Here is an 18,187-nt window from a genome sequence, read left to right as displayed (position 1 = left end):
TTATCATAGCGCGGGGACACGCCATTGGCGTAACCAGGCACTTTACAAATGCCCAAATAAAATAAAATAAATAAAATAAGATCCAAAAAGGCGAATTTTGTGAATCTTTCCCATTTGATTTGCATTTTTTTGCCTGTAGCCTTAGCAGCTTATCTTTGTTCTCTGGGAGTCAAACATTTTCGAAGTCCCAGATTTACTGTGTGCTGAATATCTTCTTTTCTGGCTTCTGTAGACAGCTTGTTGGATACAAGGCCATAGATGGCTGTGGTAGACTAGCCTAACAATTGTCTTCCGACAGAGCTCAGCCAAAGTCTAGTCCCAAAGGGCCTTCTGGTTCTTTTCCAAAGATACCCTCTTATCCCGGACTTCAGGAGGCCAGCTTAGCTGGCTCTTGAAAATCATCTTTACAGTCTGGGTTCAATATAAAGTTGGATAAAGGTCCTCTGTCCCTTTTCAAATAGATGGTATAACTCTGAAAACAGCTCCCAGGAGGACAATTTCTCCAGACTGGTGATATGCTCTAGGTAGAGGACTTAATGACTGTATTTAATTTTCACAAATTACTTGGCAGAGTTCTTGGCCTTAGCTGGGGGTACATACCAGAACAGGTTATAGAGGCTGTCAGGGCTGAGGTAGGAATTAACCCTTCACAATATCGCAAGTAGGACATTTATTCTAAAAATGTAAGATAGACAGTTAATTTGATTTCCTCTATGTACAAGAATGTGGCAAATGTGGATTTTCTAGATTCCTTCTCATCTAAAATTTAGACTTGTGGTTTTAAAACAAAGATTATGGAATGTCAAAAGTAAAGCTACCTAAGAAGTAAATCAATCAATCAGGTTTTTTGTATAGCGCAACTACTCACCAGTGAGGGTCTCAAGATGCTGGGGCGGTGGAAGATCTGCGGTTCAGTCGGAGAACCAGATCTTAAGGTCCTTAATGAATTGCAGCAAAGATGGTGATTGCCTAAGCTACAGAGGCAGGGAGCTCAAGGACTTTGAAGCGAGGTAGAAGAAGGATCTTCCTCCAGCTGGAGTCTTGCGGATCCGTGGGATGGTACCCAGGGCCAGTTGGGCAGAGCAGAGATGTTTGGTGGGAGTGTAGAAGGGGAGGCAGTGGTTGAGGTATGCAGGTATGGTGTTTTGGAGTGCTTTGTAGGTGTGCGTGAGGAGCTTGAAGGTAATTCTTTTGTTGATAAGTAGCCAGTGAAGGTCTCTCAGGTGGCCGGCGACGTGGTTGCAATGTGGGATGTTCAGGATGATTCTGGTGGAGGTGTTCTGGATGTTCTGCAGTTTGTTTTGAATTTTCTGGGTGGTGCCGTCATAGAGTGTGTTGCTGTAGTCGAGTCTGCACCTGACAAGCGCATGATTGACCATTTTAATGGACTCTGTGGGATCCATTTGAAGATCTTATGAAGGAGGCAGAGCATGTGGAAGCCAGAGGATGAAATGACATTGATTTGGTGGTTCATAGAGAGCGAGGAGTCTAGGATGATGCCAAGGTTTCATGCGTTTTCTGTGGTTGTGAAGGGTTCTGAGTGCTGCGGGACACCAGCAGGAGTTCCAGGCGGAGTTGGTAGAGCCCAGGATAAGGACTTCAGTCTTGTTGGAGTTAAACTTGAGGCAACTATCCTTCATCCAGGTGGCCACTGCCTTCATCCCATTGTGGAAGTTGCTTTTGGCAGCTGTCGGTTCAACTGTGAGGGAGAGAATCAGCTGGGTGTCATCGGCTTAGGAGACGATGTTGTGTCCATGGCTTCTGACGATGGCTGCAAGCAGGGCCATGTAGATGTTGAAGAGAATGTGGCTCAGGGAGGATGGCTGAGGCACTCTGAAGCTAATCTCTGAGGTTCTGAGTTGAAGAGTGGAAGTCTGACTCTCTGTGTTTGACCGTTAAGGAAGGATCGGATCCATTCTAGGGCTGCGTCGCGGACACTTGCACAGAGGGTGTGGTGGGAGACAGTGTTGAAGGCAGCTGAGAGGTCCAGGAGAAACCGGTTCTAGGATGCTTGTTTCCAGTCCAGGGAGGGCCTGACCTGGCAGGGCGGGCTGAACTGTTCCCATTGGGCGCAGGGTCAAGACTGATTTGCATATGGCTGGGTCCAAACTGGGATGGCACGGTGAGCAAAAACAACAATGGATTTAGGCCCAGATCTCTGTACTGGGGTGAATGTATGACATTGTTCTGTATTCTGTCCATCAATTGTTCTTTTTTCAGGAGAATGAGGGAAGCAGTTTCGCCTCGGCAGAGGAGGGTGTGGATGTCATCTGTAGCAGCGAGGAGAGCAGTCTCAGTTCTGTGATTGCTTCTGAAGTCTGATTGGGAGAGGACCATGATGTGATTCATTTAGATGAACTCTGAGAGTTGGACGCTGATAACGTTCTTGTTAGACCTGGCATCTTTGGCGTGGTTTTCCCCTATCTTTTTGCCTCTACCTCCTGTATTTTTGATGCTGTGCTGGATTTCGTTTTTGCTGGTTTAGATGCTTTGGACACTCTGCCACTGCTGATCAGTGCCAGAGTGTAAGTGTTCCCTATGTAAAGTGTTATTCTGATTGGATATACATGTTTGGCATATTTGTATCACCATGAAGTCCCTAGTAAAGTGCACTGGGTGTGCCAGGGCTGGTGATGACAAATGCTACTAGTGGGCATGCAGCACTGATTGTGCCACCCACAGGAGTAGCTCTAAAATGGTGTCTCAGGCCTGCCACTGCAGGGCCTGTGTGCAGTTTAGAAACTGCCATGTCCTCCTGGTCAGTGTCCCACTAGCCATGCCTAACCCTTCCCTTTTTGTGCACATCAGTCACCCCTATGGAAGGCCCAAGGTACCCCCCTGGGCAGGGTGCAGTATATGTAAAAGGTAGAGCATGTACTAGTGCAGGTGACATGCTCTGATAGTGAATGGCAGCCATTTTCGTTTTTCACTATTGTAAGGCTATCTTGCTCTATAGATTAACATTGGGGATGCTGGCTACAGTGGCTTTCAGCATTTCTTCCCATAGCAACAAGATAGGACATAAGTATCTAGTATCCCTGAACTCAGAATTTAATAACACATCTTTTAGGAAAGGTTGTTTTTAAATCCTGTGTTTGAGAACGGCACTTTTAGAAAGTTGCTGTTCTCTTGTCTGACCTTTCTGTGTGCCTTGGCCTGTTTGTGGATTGACTGTCTGGTTTGAGAGTGACAGGGGCTGGGGATGCCCCAGGAGGCTGGCTGAGTTAGCCCTAGGCTGAATGACTGCATTTGCAACTGGAGTGGTGGGAGGAGTTAGCACCTGGGCCTGAATAGGGCTGTGCCTGCCTTCCACAATGCTGGCTCCACCTCCTGCTGGGCGGCTGACGACCCTGCCCCTCACTCTGAAAGGAAAGGAGAAGCCAGGAAAACAAAGTACTCAGGAGACACCCAGAACTGGTTCAGACCGGGCTCAGGGCCCACTTGCACAAAGAGAACAAAGACGTTTAGGACCCCTGACAACAGAAAATTAGATCATTCTGGAATCACTGCCTCTGCCTCTGCCAAGGAGAAACCTGAAACTGAAGAAGGAAGACTGTCCTGCTGTTGCTCTGCTGGACTGACCTGCTGTTGCTTTGCTGCCAAGGAGAGGGGAAGGACTTTGCTGTGGTGCTGGGTCCCCTGTCTTGAAGGAATCTCCAAGGGCCTGAGAAGAGCTGGCTCCCTGTTCTGAAGTCCCAGGAACAAAAGGACTTCACCCCCAGCTTCCCTGAACTCTACTGAGAGAGTTCTGTCCTTCCTAGAGTGCTTGATCCAGTTGTGGGGCCTCTGGAAGTTGTACCTGTGCTGGGAAGCTTGAAACTAAGCTTGAGAGACTTTTGCAATTGAAAAGTGTCGCATCGCTTACTTGCAGAGCACATCCCCGACAGTGCGAGGAAATTCCCCCCACTACGAAGGCCGAGATTGTCGCAGCCCCTGTTGCCGCTGCCAGAGCCGTCGCATCCTTCATTTGCGGGACGCACCAGACTGGTGCGGGAAAGTCTAACATCGCTGCGAGTGTCGTCGCAGAGCCTGTCGTCGCTGGGTGAGATCGCCGCACGACCTGCTTGCGGACCGCATCACGTCGCTGCGAGTGTCGTCGCAGAAATCATCGTGTCGAGGAGCTGCGAGAGAGAAGATCACCGCTGGTTCGCGCATCATTGCCTCGGAGATCGTTGCAACTCCAAAGATCGTCGCATCGTGCCTTTGCGAGAACAATCTTCCTACGGAACCTCCGCACCAGAATCCATACAAGTGGCCTTCCTCCCCATACAGACCGGGTTCATCGCAACACGCCCACTGCTGCAGCGGGGCTGTCGCAAACGCCTCCCCAGGGTCTCAGGAGCAACGCATCGCTTGTTTTCCACCGCACCAGCTTCTGCTTTTGGAACTTTGTCGCAACTAAAATGTACTGTGAGCTAACGTGACGCAACTGTGAACTTTTCACGCAACTGTGGATTATTTTATCTCCACCTGAAGAATTTTATCGCAACCTTAAGAACTCTTTTGAAACCATATTCTTGAACTGTGTATGTTGGATATTTGTCATTTTGGTCTTGTGTAGTTTAGATTAAATACCTTTATTTTTCTAAACTGTTGTGGAGTCAGTTTGTGGTGTTTTCACTGTGTTACTGTGAGTGTTGGTACAAATACTTTACACATTGCCTCTGGTTAGCCTAGACTGCTCGTGCCAAGCTACCTAGAGGGTGAGCAGGGGTTATCTCAGAGGGTTTCCTCCTTGCCCTGACTAGAAGCAAGGGTCCCTATTTGGACAATGGTACCTACCCCTACCAACTAGAGACTCCCAGTTCTAACAGTTGTCAATTACTTTGTCTGGGAAGGGTAGCAGAGAGATGGGTCTATAGTTCTTGAGGTATGTCGGGCCGGCAGTGGGTTTCTTCAGCAGAGGGTTGATCTCTGCTTGCTTACTGTCTTCCATGAAGGTGGCGGAATCTATGGAGCAGTTGATGGTACGGCAGAGTTTGGGTGCGATGGAGGTGCCAGCTGTGTTGAAGATGTGGGGAGGGCAGGGACTCAAGGGGGCTCTGGAGTGGATGTTCTTCATGGTCCTTAGGGTGTCATCAGGGTGTCCAATTGGGTAAGGTCTGCTGGGGTCTAGTGCCATTGGGTGTGGTGGTTGTGTGTGGGTCTTTTGGTAGCAAAGCTGTCATAGATCTTCTTGACCTTGCAGTGGCAGAAGGTGGCAAGGTTGTTCTGATGAGGTGGTGGTGTGCAGTTACGGCAGTTTTGAAGGCTTCATGGTCTGCCACTCTCTTGCAGTTCCTCCATCTTTTCTCAAGCCATCTGCAGGTGAGCCTGGACTCTTGGAGAGTGGGGAGAACCAGCTGGCTTTCTTGGGAGGCTACTTGCTTGAGGGTTTCCTGAGGCGAGCCAGTGTGTAGGCGCAGTCAGAGATCCAGCGATGGACTTTGCATGCTGAGGTGTTGGCATTCATGGATGTCAGTAGTGGGGTTTTGCTGAGGGAGGTGGTGAGCTGTTCCTCTGAGACATTGTTCTAGCTTCTGCTAGGATCACGGTGGGCATGGTGGCATGCAGTGGGCTTGGGGAAGGAGAAGTGGGCGCAGTGTTGGTTGGTCCAGTGAGGCTTGGAGGTGTGGCTGACAGAGATGTTGTTGCTTGCGGAGAAAATGGGGTCGAGCATGTGTTCTGCTGAGTGGGATGGAGTTGTGCCCAGTTGTGTGAGTCCTATAGTAGCGAGGATCTCCAGTAGGGATGAGGTGTTTTGGTCGCTGAGGTTGTCCTGGTGGAAATTGAGGTCGCCAAGGAGAATGTCCGTTGAGGCAAAAGCGTGGTGATCAATGAAGTTAGCTATGATTTTGCTGAAGGGGGTATGGGGTCCAGGCGGTCTGTAGACAAGGGTGCTGTGGAGGGTGGTGTTTGGGTTGATCTGGATCTGAAAGTGGATTTGCTCCATGTCAGGCGAGCGGTCGTCAGAGCTGGTTGTGAGGCGAAGGTTTTTTTTGTGTACAATGGCAATGCCTCCTACCGGTCGGTTGACGTGGTCCTTGTGGATGGCTTTGTAGCTGTCGGGGATAAGCAGCTTTAGTAACTGTTGCAGTAGAAATAAGTAGGTTAACATGTTATGTTATGTTATGTTATTTATGCTTTTGTATAGCGCAACGGTTACTCAAAAAGAGTGTCCCGGCGCTTTAGGTAAGGAGAGCTGCTTCACCATAACATAACACAGTAAAAGGGGAAAATAGAGGAACAGACGTAGTAAAAGAAAGGGGCTACTGAGAGGCCTACTGGGTGAACAACCAGGTTTTAAGACCTCTCCTAAAATCAAGTAGACTAGAGGCCCCCCGGAGTGGGAGCGGAAGCGAATTCCACATCTGCGGAGCCAACAAGCCGAAGGAACGGCCACCCAGGCGCGCTCTCTTCACACGAGGGACAACCGCCAAGAATAAAGATTCAGACCTCAGAGACCGCGCCGGATGGTAAAAGGCAAGTCTCTTTTGGAGGTACTTTGCTCCCACCGCGTGAAGAGCCTTAAAGGCCAAAGTCATAGCCTTAAAGGCGATCCGTTTGCGGATGGGTAACCAGTGCAGCGTCCGCAAAAGACCCGCAGCGCTAGCACGTCTATTAAGGCCAAAGATGGCCCTGGCCGCCGCATTCTGCGCAACTTGGAGCCGTTGCAACAGGTACTCTGGTAGGCCCAGGTAAAGAATGTTGGAATAATCTAACCTGGAGCCTATCAGAGCCTGCACGGTCAGCTTCCTATGTTCCTCCGACAACAGAGGCAAGAACCTCCGCAGCATCTTTAATAGACCGAAACAGGTACCAGTCACCCCAAGGATCTGGGCTTTCATCGTCAGCCCCTTCCTTGCTTCACTTCTAAAAATACTGCCATCAGGTCTTGTCAGCTCCAAGGATCATTTCATTTTTGATTTATTTAATCTTATAAATATGTTTGTAAAATGCACTTACTCTGATTTGTAAATATTGAAGCTTGATGTGAAATGGTCAAATGCTGTTGAACAACTCTACTACAATGTATTAGACTCCCACATGGGTAGTGGAGGATCACACCATAGCCACGTTTTTGTTGTAGATGTAAGACTCAAATATTCCAAATGGTTGTACGCCAATTTTTTGCCATGTATTGGGGCAAACCACATGCACCGGGAGGTGTTTAAAATCTTCCCAGTGCCCCGAGGTCTAAATATGCCAACAATTGAGGTCCAAAAATTTAAAATATCCAGGGGCAATCCACAATACAAAAAGCTACATTTTCCTACAGAGGACAATACTCATTAGTTGAAGTACAGCTAATCAGCTTTACTGAAATAGGAGGCCTTGTCAGCAATCATACTGCATATCTTTTGACCAATAAGAATAGGTGTCTGTATTTCAGTTATTTAGTAGCCAACCAGACTAGCTGCAGAATTCCATACATTCCAGAGCACGTTTTAGATAGACATGTTTTGTCATTCACACTGAGGCAGGGTACCAGTGCAATGAGAATTCCCCCAGGAGGTCAAGGCCTAACAGTGTAGCCATACTCATGTCCCCTGATCGGTACAATGGTTCTGAAAATGATAGTTCCACTTGACTATCCCCTTTAGTGATCCCCATCTACAAAATTTAGGCTTTTACCCACCACTACTCCATACTGATGGGGTAGCTGTGGTATTGCCAATCATTAATAATAGACAGTGGACAAGAGCAGGAGACCTTTTATAGCAAGCATTTAGAATAGACAGGAAACCCCACTAACTTGCATTTTAATAGCAATGTGGAAACACTTGAATAGCAACCCAGACTTAGGGAAATATAAGAGAAGCTAATCTAAATTGGGCACATGGGCCAAATTATAGGAGTGCAACCTCTATAAATCCACAACAGTTACACTGTCAACCTTTAAATCATTATTATTACAGAGTCATAGTATAACTGTGAGACGCCTTTAAAAGACACTCAGTGTAAAATTAGCGTTAGTTTAGGAAGTATAGTGAAGGACAGACTTAGGGTAATATTTATGGTTTATGTCAGGTGCAAGATTAGATTAAGGACCTGATTTTGATCTTGGCGTGTGAGTTACTCCATCACAATGGTGACAGAGTAACCCATCCACCAAGATCTAAATCAAGCCCTAGGTATTGGGGTTAGAGTTTGGATTATGTTAAGAAAAGTGCATTGGGGAAGGATAAATGTCAGTACTATGGTTAAGCCTTGATATAGGTTAATGATTAGTGTAGAGGATAGGGTAAACATGAGAGTTTCAGTGTTGTTAAATGTCTGCTTAGGGGTTACATATGGCTAAAGCGTAGGGTAAGGGTTAACAACAGTTTTAGTTTTGGCACAGGGCAAGGTGTAGGCCAATGAAAGTTATGAGGACTGCTGTTAGGATTAGGCTAAGGATTAAGCTAAGGGATAGTGTGAAGAGCCGGCCTAGGGTAAGGCTCAGGGCTAGGGTTAGGGTTGGTGTTAGTTTAAGTGTTAGGATTAGGAGAAGGTGTTCTGTAATGATGAAGGCTAGATTTAATATAAGGATGTAGCAGTTTTGACAATGCATATGTATTATTGATGGCATGACTATGTAAATATTGATAGTTTAATTGTTTATAATGTTAAGATATTCATTTTTGCGCATGAGTGTAGAGGAGCATCTTTCATCAATTATGAAATTGTGAAAAAAGAAAAATGTAATTCGGTGCCGATGAATGTCTTACAACAGCTACTCACACCCGTTATCCCTTGAGGCCAGTTTTTCTTTTTCAATGAATAGATAAAAATCAGTGTCCTCAACTGCTGATTGTTTCATCTAGATCCAGGGTCAGCCTGGGACAGAAAATAGGCTTGGGCATCAAAATAAAAGTGGCCCCCATTTGTGAATTAGATAGCTAAAAAAGTTGCTCATGTTTGTAAACTGGTTCAGTTTTGCACTTGTAAGGATGGGGTGTATAAGTGTTCTGCAATGTATGGGAGAATTGCATGAATTTGAGCTTGTTGCAGGCAATGTTTGTTTAATATTATGGCGCTTAGTACTAAAACCTGGCCCAGCAGACCTAAAACAGGCCAAGAAAGAACCTAAAAAGAGCAGCCCACACACTGACCTGTCAAACCAGCCCTTCAGGTACTGCCTGATTGCCCTATAGTGCAGCCCCATCCTGTCTAGATCAGTCGTTCTTAACCTCTTGTCTTCTGTGGACCCCCACTTAATCATTACTGAAACTTGGGGACCGCACTGAATCATTAATCGAATCTGAGGACCTCACTGAGTAATTACTGACCACCGGGACATTGACATAAGCATTTTTGATGATTTGAATAGCAAAACAATACAAAAAATGCAAAAACAAGCATTCATCAAAAATACATAGGATAAAATATTTAATTTAATTTACATACAAGTATATCTTCTTGATATGAAGAGATATGAGAGAAAATATTAAAAAAAATCTAAATTTTAATTGGAAGGTGGGAGTTTTTCTAAATTCAGATGGGGCCACGCATACTATATCCTGTTTGATGCAGATGCACTGACACTAACATAATGTTTAGCCTTCAATTTCAAACTCCATCACAGTATTAACATTTTCAGTTCTATAGGTTTCTTCTTTATTTATATACACTTTATTAATTTGGTTATAAATATTATTTAATTTTCTAAGCAGTCATGGGCCCCCTGAACAGGGGGGCCCTGGACCACAGGTTATGAACCACTAAGCTGTATCCTACTCTTGTTTTGCGAAACTTTCACCTCTTGATGAAATACTGCACAGTTGTTCAATACTTCCACAAAACTCCAAACAAATGGATATGTACCTTCTGTTTAGCCTCAAAAGGACACCACACTATGACACTAAACGGGAAGGTCGAATTTCATGCACATTCACTTAATGACCTCACTCATGAGATTAGGAAGAAGGGTGCTATGTTTTGATGGCCAGAGTCATTAGAATATGTACAGGAAATCTGACAAACATGCCTCCGAGGGGAACTGACTTTGCTAATTAGCAAATTGGTAATCCATTTCAACCACTGATATGGTTAGATTTGAGAAATTCATTTACAGCTGAAAGACTCAAGGGTTTGCCGAACCCCTGACAACAAATGGTTTTACGAAGCATGCTTTTTAATAAACAATGTAGTGAAGCAGAAAAACTGGCAACTGTGAACATCTGCATACAATCTTTAACATGATAAACATCACTGTGTGCATTTTCCACGTTTGGTCTTTGAAAAAGCTTTCGCTAGATTATTGCTTTTCCAAAATATTGATACATAATATCCAAAAAAAGAGTGGCTTTTGGTCAGCGGTATTCATCATTTGGTCTGTTTAACTGTCATTCACATTTTGTCCTGCCCACCCCACCAGCGCTTTACTCATTAGCTCCCTCACTTTGAGTGACTGCTCAAAACCGGGAAACAACCTTTACAACACAACTTTTACAACGCACTACCATTACAACCAACTTTTACAACGCAACATCCATTACATAGCCTGCCATTACAACGCAACCATTACAACGCTTGACACTACAACGCATACCATTACAACGCATGTCATTACAACGCAGTCATTACAACGCATACCATTACAGCGCATACCATTACCATCCAACACTTACCCTACGGTTGCACCCCCTGGAGTTAGAATAGTAATTTTTACCCCTACACTATCCAACACTTACCCTACTGTTGCACCCCCTGGAGTTAGAATAGTAATTGTTACCCCTACACTATCCAATACTTACCATACATGCAATGTAATGTTATGCGTTGTAATGGTATGCGTTGTAAAGGTAGTATGCGCTGTAATGGAATTCGTTGTAAAGGTAGTTTTTTAAAATTCGTTGTAATGGCATGCGTTGTAATGGAATGTGTTGTAATGGATGTTGAGTTGTAAAAAATGCGTTGTAAAGGTGTGCGTTGTAAAAGTATGCGTTGTAACGTCATACAACCCTCAAAACCTGTGCTGATTTTCCACGTCTACCTAAAAATAGTGCCTGCTGGTTTAAAGTGTGTTTTTCTATTTTAGTTTTTCATAGGAACTTCAAACACCCCAGTCTTCCCGTCTCTTCTCTAAAGTTATAACATGACATAGTAACATTGTAGCTGCCGGGAATTTGAGTGTTTAGATACCTGGTGATTCATTCCTCTCTCCTTCTCAAATAATGACAATGTGCAGGCAACTGAAAGGTTTGTTATTAAATAAACCATATACAAACCATAACTAGTAAATTCAGCCAAAGCAGTGAGCTTGTTATATTTAAAATATGTATTGTAAGCATATGGCAGCCATCTTCAAGAGGCAGCATATTTTCTTTTTCTTTCTTTATTTTTGAGACACATGCATGCAATTATGAAAATAATCCTCACACTAGGTTGCAAAGCCCACTGTCTCTGCTAATGCTATTTAAGATGTGGTACTACACCACTGAACTGTCCAGATGTTCTAGTTTGCCACATACTGTTAGCTGTTAGAAGGTGGTTTAATGTCACAAAGTACTCAATGCTCCAACCCAGTGTCTGTTCTACGCCAGTAGTATACTTTATGAGCTTTGTAAATATATGTGTGACACTGGCTAAAACATTTATCAAATTCAGCAGGAACTCCAGGCGGGCTGGTTACCATCATGGTATTGAAGACAGATCTCCTTGCCTCTGTGAGCCCTTTGACTGATAACCTGGAAGCTAGTACATTGCTTTGTAATGGTACTAGTTCATTACTTTGTAAAGGTACTAAGTTTACCAGTGTGCTATTGTGACATACGTTTCCACATTAATGTCTGTCTGCACCCTTTTCAGCATACATCGATTTATAAAACAGAACTGAATGCTAAACACATAATTTATATTAGCTCAAGAATCCTCAATCTTTGTCCCATGCATGTTCTGTTTTAGGAAGCTGATGTTCCTTAATGGCCAGAAGACGCCATAACCTTTAAGTGCCTCCCCACAGAGAATATGCTGAATCAACACCACGGGTGAGCTCAGAAAACAGATATAACTTTGCCTGTAGCCTTAACATGAAGGATTTGTGCTGTGTTACAGGATATACAACATTTGGTAATTAATCTGAAGCCAAGTGGTACACTATGTTGGAGGTCATCACTCATCAGCCAAGTGATTTTTAAGTGCCTGGGTTGCGAAATGCTGCTAGGGAAGGTCACATTTCAGAAACAAGTAGCTTGCGTATGTAATTATAACTGGTTCTTTATGAAATTATTTAATGTGTGGAAAATCTTGATATGATCTTTCTACTTAGGCCCTCATTATGAGCTGGGGGATTTAGGTGTGAGGATGCCGAGAGGGAAGAGGTCTGGAATCCCTAATTCTGTTGATACCCACTACCTTAATCTTGCCATTATGAGTTAAAGTCTTTCAAATATGTAACATCTATGTCGACCTGGTAAAACTAAGTGATGTTCTGAATGTTGGCACTGATCCCAGGATCTATTCTTTAAACATATACCAGCTGCCCTTTGAGAACCAGAGCATTCTGCGGCCCGGCTGAGTGTACATTGTCTGCCTCTATGGAGAGCTATTTTAGTGTCAATAACACTAAAGACTTGAGGTCAAAGAGCTAGTTTGGGCAATTCTTAGTAGTTTGATGAGAGAGACATATGAGTGACCTGTGCTTTAAGACTGTGTTCCATGCATCATCCACAGACTTCCATAAGGGAATTCAGGTGGGTGCGGGAGAAGGGGGGAGAGAGATTTTTTGACCTGTTCTCTATCACATTTAAGGAATATTTTTTCTTCAAAGAGATCTTTAGGAAACCAAGTAGCAGATAGTATAAGTATTTTCTTTTCATTGCGGCACTGGCCATTTCACCACCACTGATACACACTCATTCAATTTAGAAGAGGCAGCATTAACATCATCATTGAGACTGATTAGAAAGGTTCTTCAATTCCAATGCAATTAAGGTGTGCAAAAAACTAAGGTTTTTTTAGAGTGTCAATATCACGTTAGTTACTTCATAGTTTAGCCAACACTTTTGCTATGAGAAAACCAAAAAGAAAGCAATTAAGGGGTGATATCTGGCTGAATAAATTTATAGTGGGTAAAGAATTGATATGTGAGACAAGAGAATTCAAGATGTGTAACCTCTTTTGGAGAGGGCCTAAGCTGAGAATATAGAGCCATGGTAGGTTCAGGAGTTTGTGATTGTGGTGGGAGACACTATTTAAGGACTGTTGTCAGTTAGAGCAAGAGGGATGCCTACCGGTGAAGCAGGATTAGAAGAGGACAGTAGTGGTGAGAGGTTAACCAGTAGACATTATACAGAAGAAGAATAGGACTGTGATTTCCCAGCATGTGTAACTGTTGTGAAATGAAGATCAAAAAGAGTCAACAGCAGAGCAGATCTAAACCTTGGCATTTTTATACAAAGATATAGAAGGTAATCCGTTAAAGCTTAGTGGTGGAGTAACATACAGTTTATGGACCTGGAGAATAACAGCTGAGACTTTTCTCACAAGAACCCAGCAGTTCCTTCACCTATAAATAAGGTGGGAAAACAAAGAGTTTGGCGTAATGCCGCAACTGCTATTTCATTGCACATGTGAGATACACCAAACACTGAAAAACCTCTAAATATATAAATATAAACAAATAAATAAATAAATAAAACACTTATAATGGCAATTAAAATTTTGACTTCAAAATTCAGAAGAAATCAATTAAAGTACCTTACCTCAGTTGTAGAGTGATCAAGACAGGGGTTTGAAATTCTGTCATAGAGAACCTGTAAATAAAGCATAGGACAGTTATTTCTCGTTGCCTTCAAGAAATGTGATTTTTTTTCTCAATTTCAAACAGATTGGTCTACAGCTCTCCCTTGCTTTTTATTGACATTGCAAATAGCAATGCTGTTCAAGTCTGTTCTAAAAGTGATTTAGAAGTCACAGTTGGGGGTAGATTTATAACAACTTCTGCATGACCTAACAGGATACTGTTGTATGGTTTCAGAAACATATGTCACATTACATTTACTCGTGCCAATATAAGAGGGGTACACGCTATTTCTTTAACATTTGTATTATTCTAACATTAGAGTAGTTAATATATTGAAGATCTTGCAGCAGGCTTGTCAATTAAAGTAAACAAGAAGCCATTTTCATTCCCGTGGGGAAAAGAGGCACAGTACTCCATCTCATTCTAAAATGGAAGAAACCTCAATGCATGTGAATATATGATAATGCTGTAAAGTGTAACTTCAGGTGAGATTACATTTTGGCCACAGCATGAAGGTATTTCTACTGTGAATATCCAAAATCAAATAGTGTACTGCTTTTTGGAACAGTATTCACAATTGTTTATTATAACTGATGCACTTGAGCATTCACTCCAGAGTTGCTTTCCAAGTAGAATGGAATATATTCTGCTAACACCAAGTTACACAAGTCTTCTCTACAACTTTATGTGAGAGAGATTACCAAAAGTGATTTATAAGCTCTTCTTATAACATGGCCCAGTGAAAATCGGGAGACAATCTTTTGGAGATTAACAGAAAATATCAATGTAAATTCTCACTGATGTTAAACTGCTTTTCCATTCACATTAGATAAGTATTTTACCAAGTGCAATCCTTTCCCTTTGAATTGATTTAAACAGTATCAGCCATGTGTTACAGCTTAGATTATATGGAAAGACAGGAGCTGGTAAATGGGGAATGAGGCACTATAATTAGCAAACAAAAATGGAAGAAATACTAATTGACTGAAATATATGCAAGTCTGATTGTAAGTATGTATGTATATGTACAACATATAGTCCAAACATTATTCAATGTGGAATGCTTGGAGGCAAAAATAAAGCCCTGCAAAAAGGTGTTGGAAACAAGGGGTATTCTTGTATTCAAAGATAGTGGGTTTGGGGGGGAAGAGCAGTGTTTGGCACAGATGGGTGAGGAGTAAGATGGGAGTGTGATTCAGTGTTAGCCGAAGTGGGATCAGAGAATTCAACCACAGGGAGTTATTGTTTCCATTAAATTAAAGTCATTAGGCAGGAAGAATGGAAGGGTTATCGGAACTGCCTAATACCTTTTCCAAAAATGGGAGAGACTTATTAAGACAAAGAACGTAAACCACACTTTCTGTTCCTGAAAACTTAGAGACTATACTGATTTCTAATATTCAAGGTCGAATGTAAAATCTCAGTATCTCAAGAGCTAAAATGGAAGACACTCATGCTCATAACAGCAAGGTTTGCATCTTTAGTTGGACTAGATAGCTGGCTCATATGAATTTTCTTTGAAGAACAAAGCCCACAATGAAAATAATCATTGAGACAGTTTTTGTGATGGGTGGGAAACACATGCTAATTGAAGAATACTGCACATTTAAGTTTTTTTGGTACGTAGATTCGGGATCAATTTAAGTATAAGGCAGAGGTCTATGCTCTTTCTGTTGAGAATGATCAAGTGTATGTTTATAGTTTAATTAAATTGTCTGTGGGAATTTAGGGGCTGAAGGAACAAGAGACGTAGTCTTGCAAAATGGTCTAGCAAAAAGTATTTGTTTTTGTTTTTAGCAGACACAAGACGTCCATCTAGTACAAATGAGATGAGAAATAACTTAGAAATGATTTTTTTCTAGTCAACTAGTAAAAAAGGGAAAATGAATTCCTAATCCACTTTACATTGCTAAATAATTGCTTCTTTGTACTCTGTTTAATGTTAGGTTTCACAACTTACAAAAAAATCACTAGAATATTATTCATACAAACCACAATTGACATACCCATTGGTAACTGGCAGTTTCCTTAAATATGCTAAGCCAACCTTGAAAGGTTGTTACAACAAAATAAGTTATACAACTAAAGAGCAGTATAACTAAAAAACAGTTGATAGTGGCAAATTGACATTACATATAGATAATGTATGACCAAGGGTACAGAAAAAAAGAGTAATTATATAGGCACAGAAATCTCAGAAAAGTACAATTATAGGTGTTTGTATTCTCCATTTGTCCTCCTACTCTGATTGGCATCATCCTTTGCCTATTACTGCTTTTAAAGCCGTTTGCAAAGGAGTATTACTTTTACACCTTTGTGTACTTTTCGTACATTTAATTTCATATATGTGGGAACTGATTTTAGAACAAGAATTGTTTTTAATGCTTAACCACTGTGTCTTTCGGGACAAGACAATTACATTACTTATATAAATCTGCATCTTTATTTAGTTTATTAAAGATAAACTAAAATTCTCAAAATGATTGTTACAGTTTTTGCATAGACAATATGATATGCATTCATTATAAGAAATACAAACTAGTGGGTGTCCTTTACTATTATCTTATCCAAATTGTAAGTTTAATAATTTACTGCTCAAACAAATTATTGAACATAATGTGGCAAAACCACCACACAACACAGCCAGTTTATTTTGAAGTGGTTGTATGTCACAATATTGTAGTCAGATAAATCATCTGACACAAATATTAGCTTATAAGTTTTATTAACAAATATGTTGTCCCAGTGAATTAGGAATTCATACTATGAAGTCCAACGAGGTGTTCTTTTTGTTAACATAATTTAGGACACATTATTTGTTGCAGATGATATTATGCAACAATATTCTGCTACAAACCCATGAGATACCTCATGATCACAAATCCTTTCCATTCTCGTTATGCATCCATGTGGATAACCATTCCTATTAGGCAGAGTGGAAATTTTATCTCCAACCTTGTGTAACTAATGAAATGGCCCAAGAAGGAACCTCAGAATGATCAAGTTCAGAGACATCCTTATAAGGGTCTGACCCTGCTGAATCTGCATGACAGCTCAGGCGCACAGATATGAGACAGATATTATATTTCTGAACTGAATACACCATCAAAATGCATAAAAACACAGTTCAGGAAACAAATAACTGAACAATTAATAATTTGTGTATGCACATGAATGTTAATGGCTCTTTTAGAATAATTAACAAGTCAATAATGTGTCATTATTTATCTACCAAGCTTATCACAAAAAAACAAGATGCAATGTAAAATTATTTTCAAAAATACTGCCTGATAGTTTATCCTACAGCAAATACTTTCTACTAAAATGTATTTTGAAATTGCACTACAGGCTGCAGTGGCAGGACTAAGACATGTTTTAAAAGGTTACTTTAGTGGGTGTCACGTGTATGAAGACCACACACCTAGCCAAATCAATATTGTAAATGTAATATATAAACACAGGATTACAAAAATAATTAAAATAATATTTTAGATTCACGGATCATGAAGAAAATTAACAATGTAACTTTTAATATGTAGCAAGGAGACGGAAGATAAACTAATATAATGTATCACATTTCCACTTCTATTTTGATACCAAAAGGATAAAATCTGAGAATGTCTGCAATGTGATTCATTACAACTCCTACTTCCTAAAGAAAGCTGCTCAGTGGTGACTAATCAGCAACTCAAGATAAAAGAGAAGATTATACAGATATGGCTTTCACATGATTGCTATGGAAAATTACTTTGTTACTTTTATCAATGATGTGATACCCAGAGAACACAATAACAAGGTAGTTGGATATTTGAAATACAATTTTAGGGAATCGTCTCCCTACTTTGGAATCTAAGTTTTGGTAATCAGTTAGAAAATAACAAGTTTTATAGGAAGTGTCTTCTGGTAGTGGAACTACTTGCCATCGATCTGGCACAAACTAAACTTATCATGAATGAAGTCTCAATCATTCTCCAAAGGCCAGCTGGAACAATGTGATCTTCTCCCAGTCAAACTGCAGGACATTAAGGATTTCATACCAATGGAAGTGGACATTAACCTGGGGTCTCTTGATCCAACAGTTTATCTTCATACTAGCCATGCAATGTCAACAAGACCAATGTCTTTAAATGCCGATTGCTGTCTGAGTTCAATGCAAAATGTGACATTAAGGGGGAAAATGCAATCAACTACCTCAAAGATAAAACATATATCTGTAATTGTTTCTAAATGCTGTGTAAGTGATGACTGCCATTGAATTTAAAGAATACCGATGGTTTTTCATGTCCAGTAGCTGTTTTCTTTCACCAATATACATGTCTACTAGACCTGACACCCTTGGCGTGGTATTCCCACAAATAGTTTGCCTTCACCCCTCCTGTTTTGCTGAGTTTGTGTTTAATAGCTTTAGGACTCTCTGCACTTTAACACTGCTAATCAGAGCTACAGTTCTTGGCTCTCTCCTTCACACATGGTAAAATT

General features: G+C 41.6%; 1 protein-coding gene across 3 annotated transcripts in view; it reads right to left on the bottom strand.

The window, feature by feature from the left end:
* RAPGEF5 (Rap guanine nucleotide exchange factor 5) overlaps nt 1–18,187 on the bottom strand; it is a 984,395-nt gene that overhangs the window by 669,557 nt on the left and 296,651 nt on the right. For all 3 annotated transcript variants that reach the window (XM_078663509.1, XM_078663507.1, XM_078663508.1), the window contains exon 2: nt 13,668–13,718. In XM_078663509.1, coding sequence (XP_078519635.1) covers nt 13,668–13,718 — 51 coding nt within the window. The remainder of the gene's footprint in view (nt 1–13,667; nt 13,719–18,187) is intronic.

The sequence above is a fragment of the Lissotriton helveticus genome, chromosome 10, assembly GCF_964261635.1.
Source record: "Lissotriton helveticus chromosome 10, aLisHel1.1, whole genome shotgun sequence".
NCBI classification, from domain to species: Eukaryota; Metazoa; Chordata; class Amphibia; order Caudata; family Salamandridae; genus Lissotriton; species Lissotriton helveticus.
Note: the sequence above shows the minus strand (reverse complement) of the source record. Positions and strands in the feature narration are given on the sequence as shown.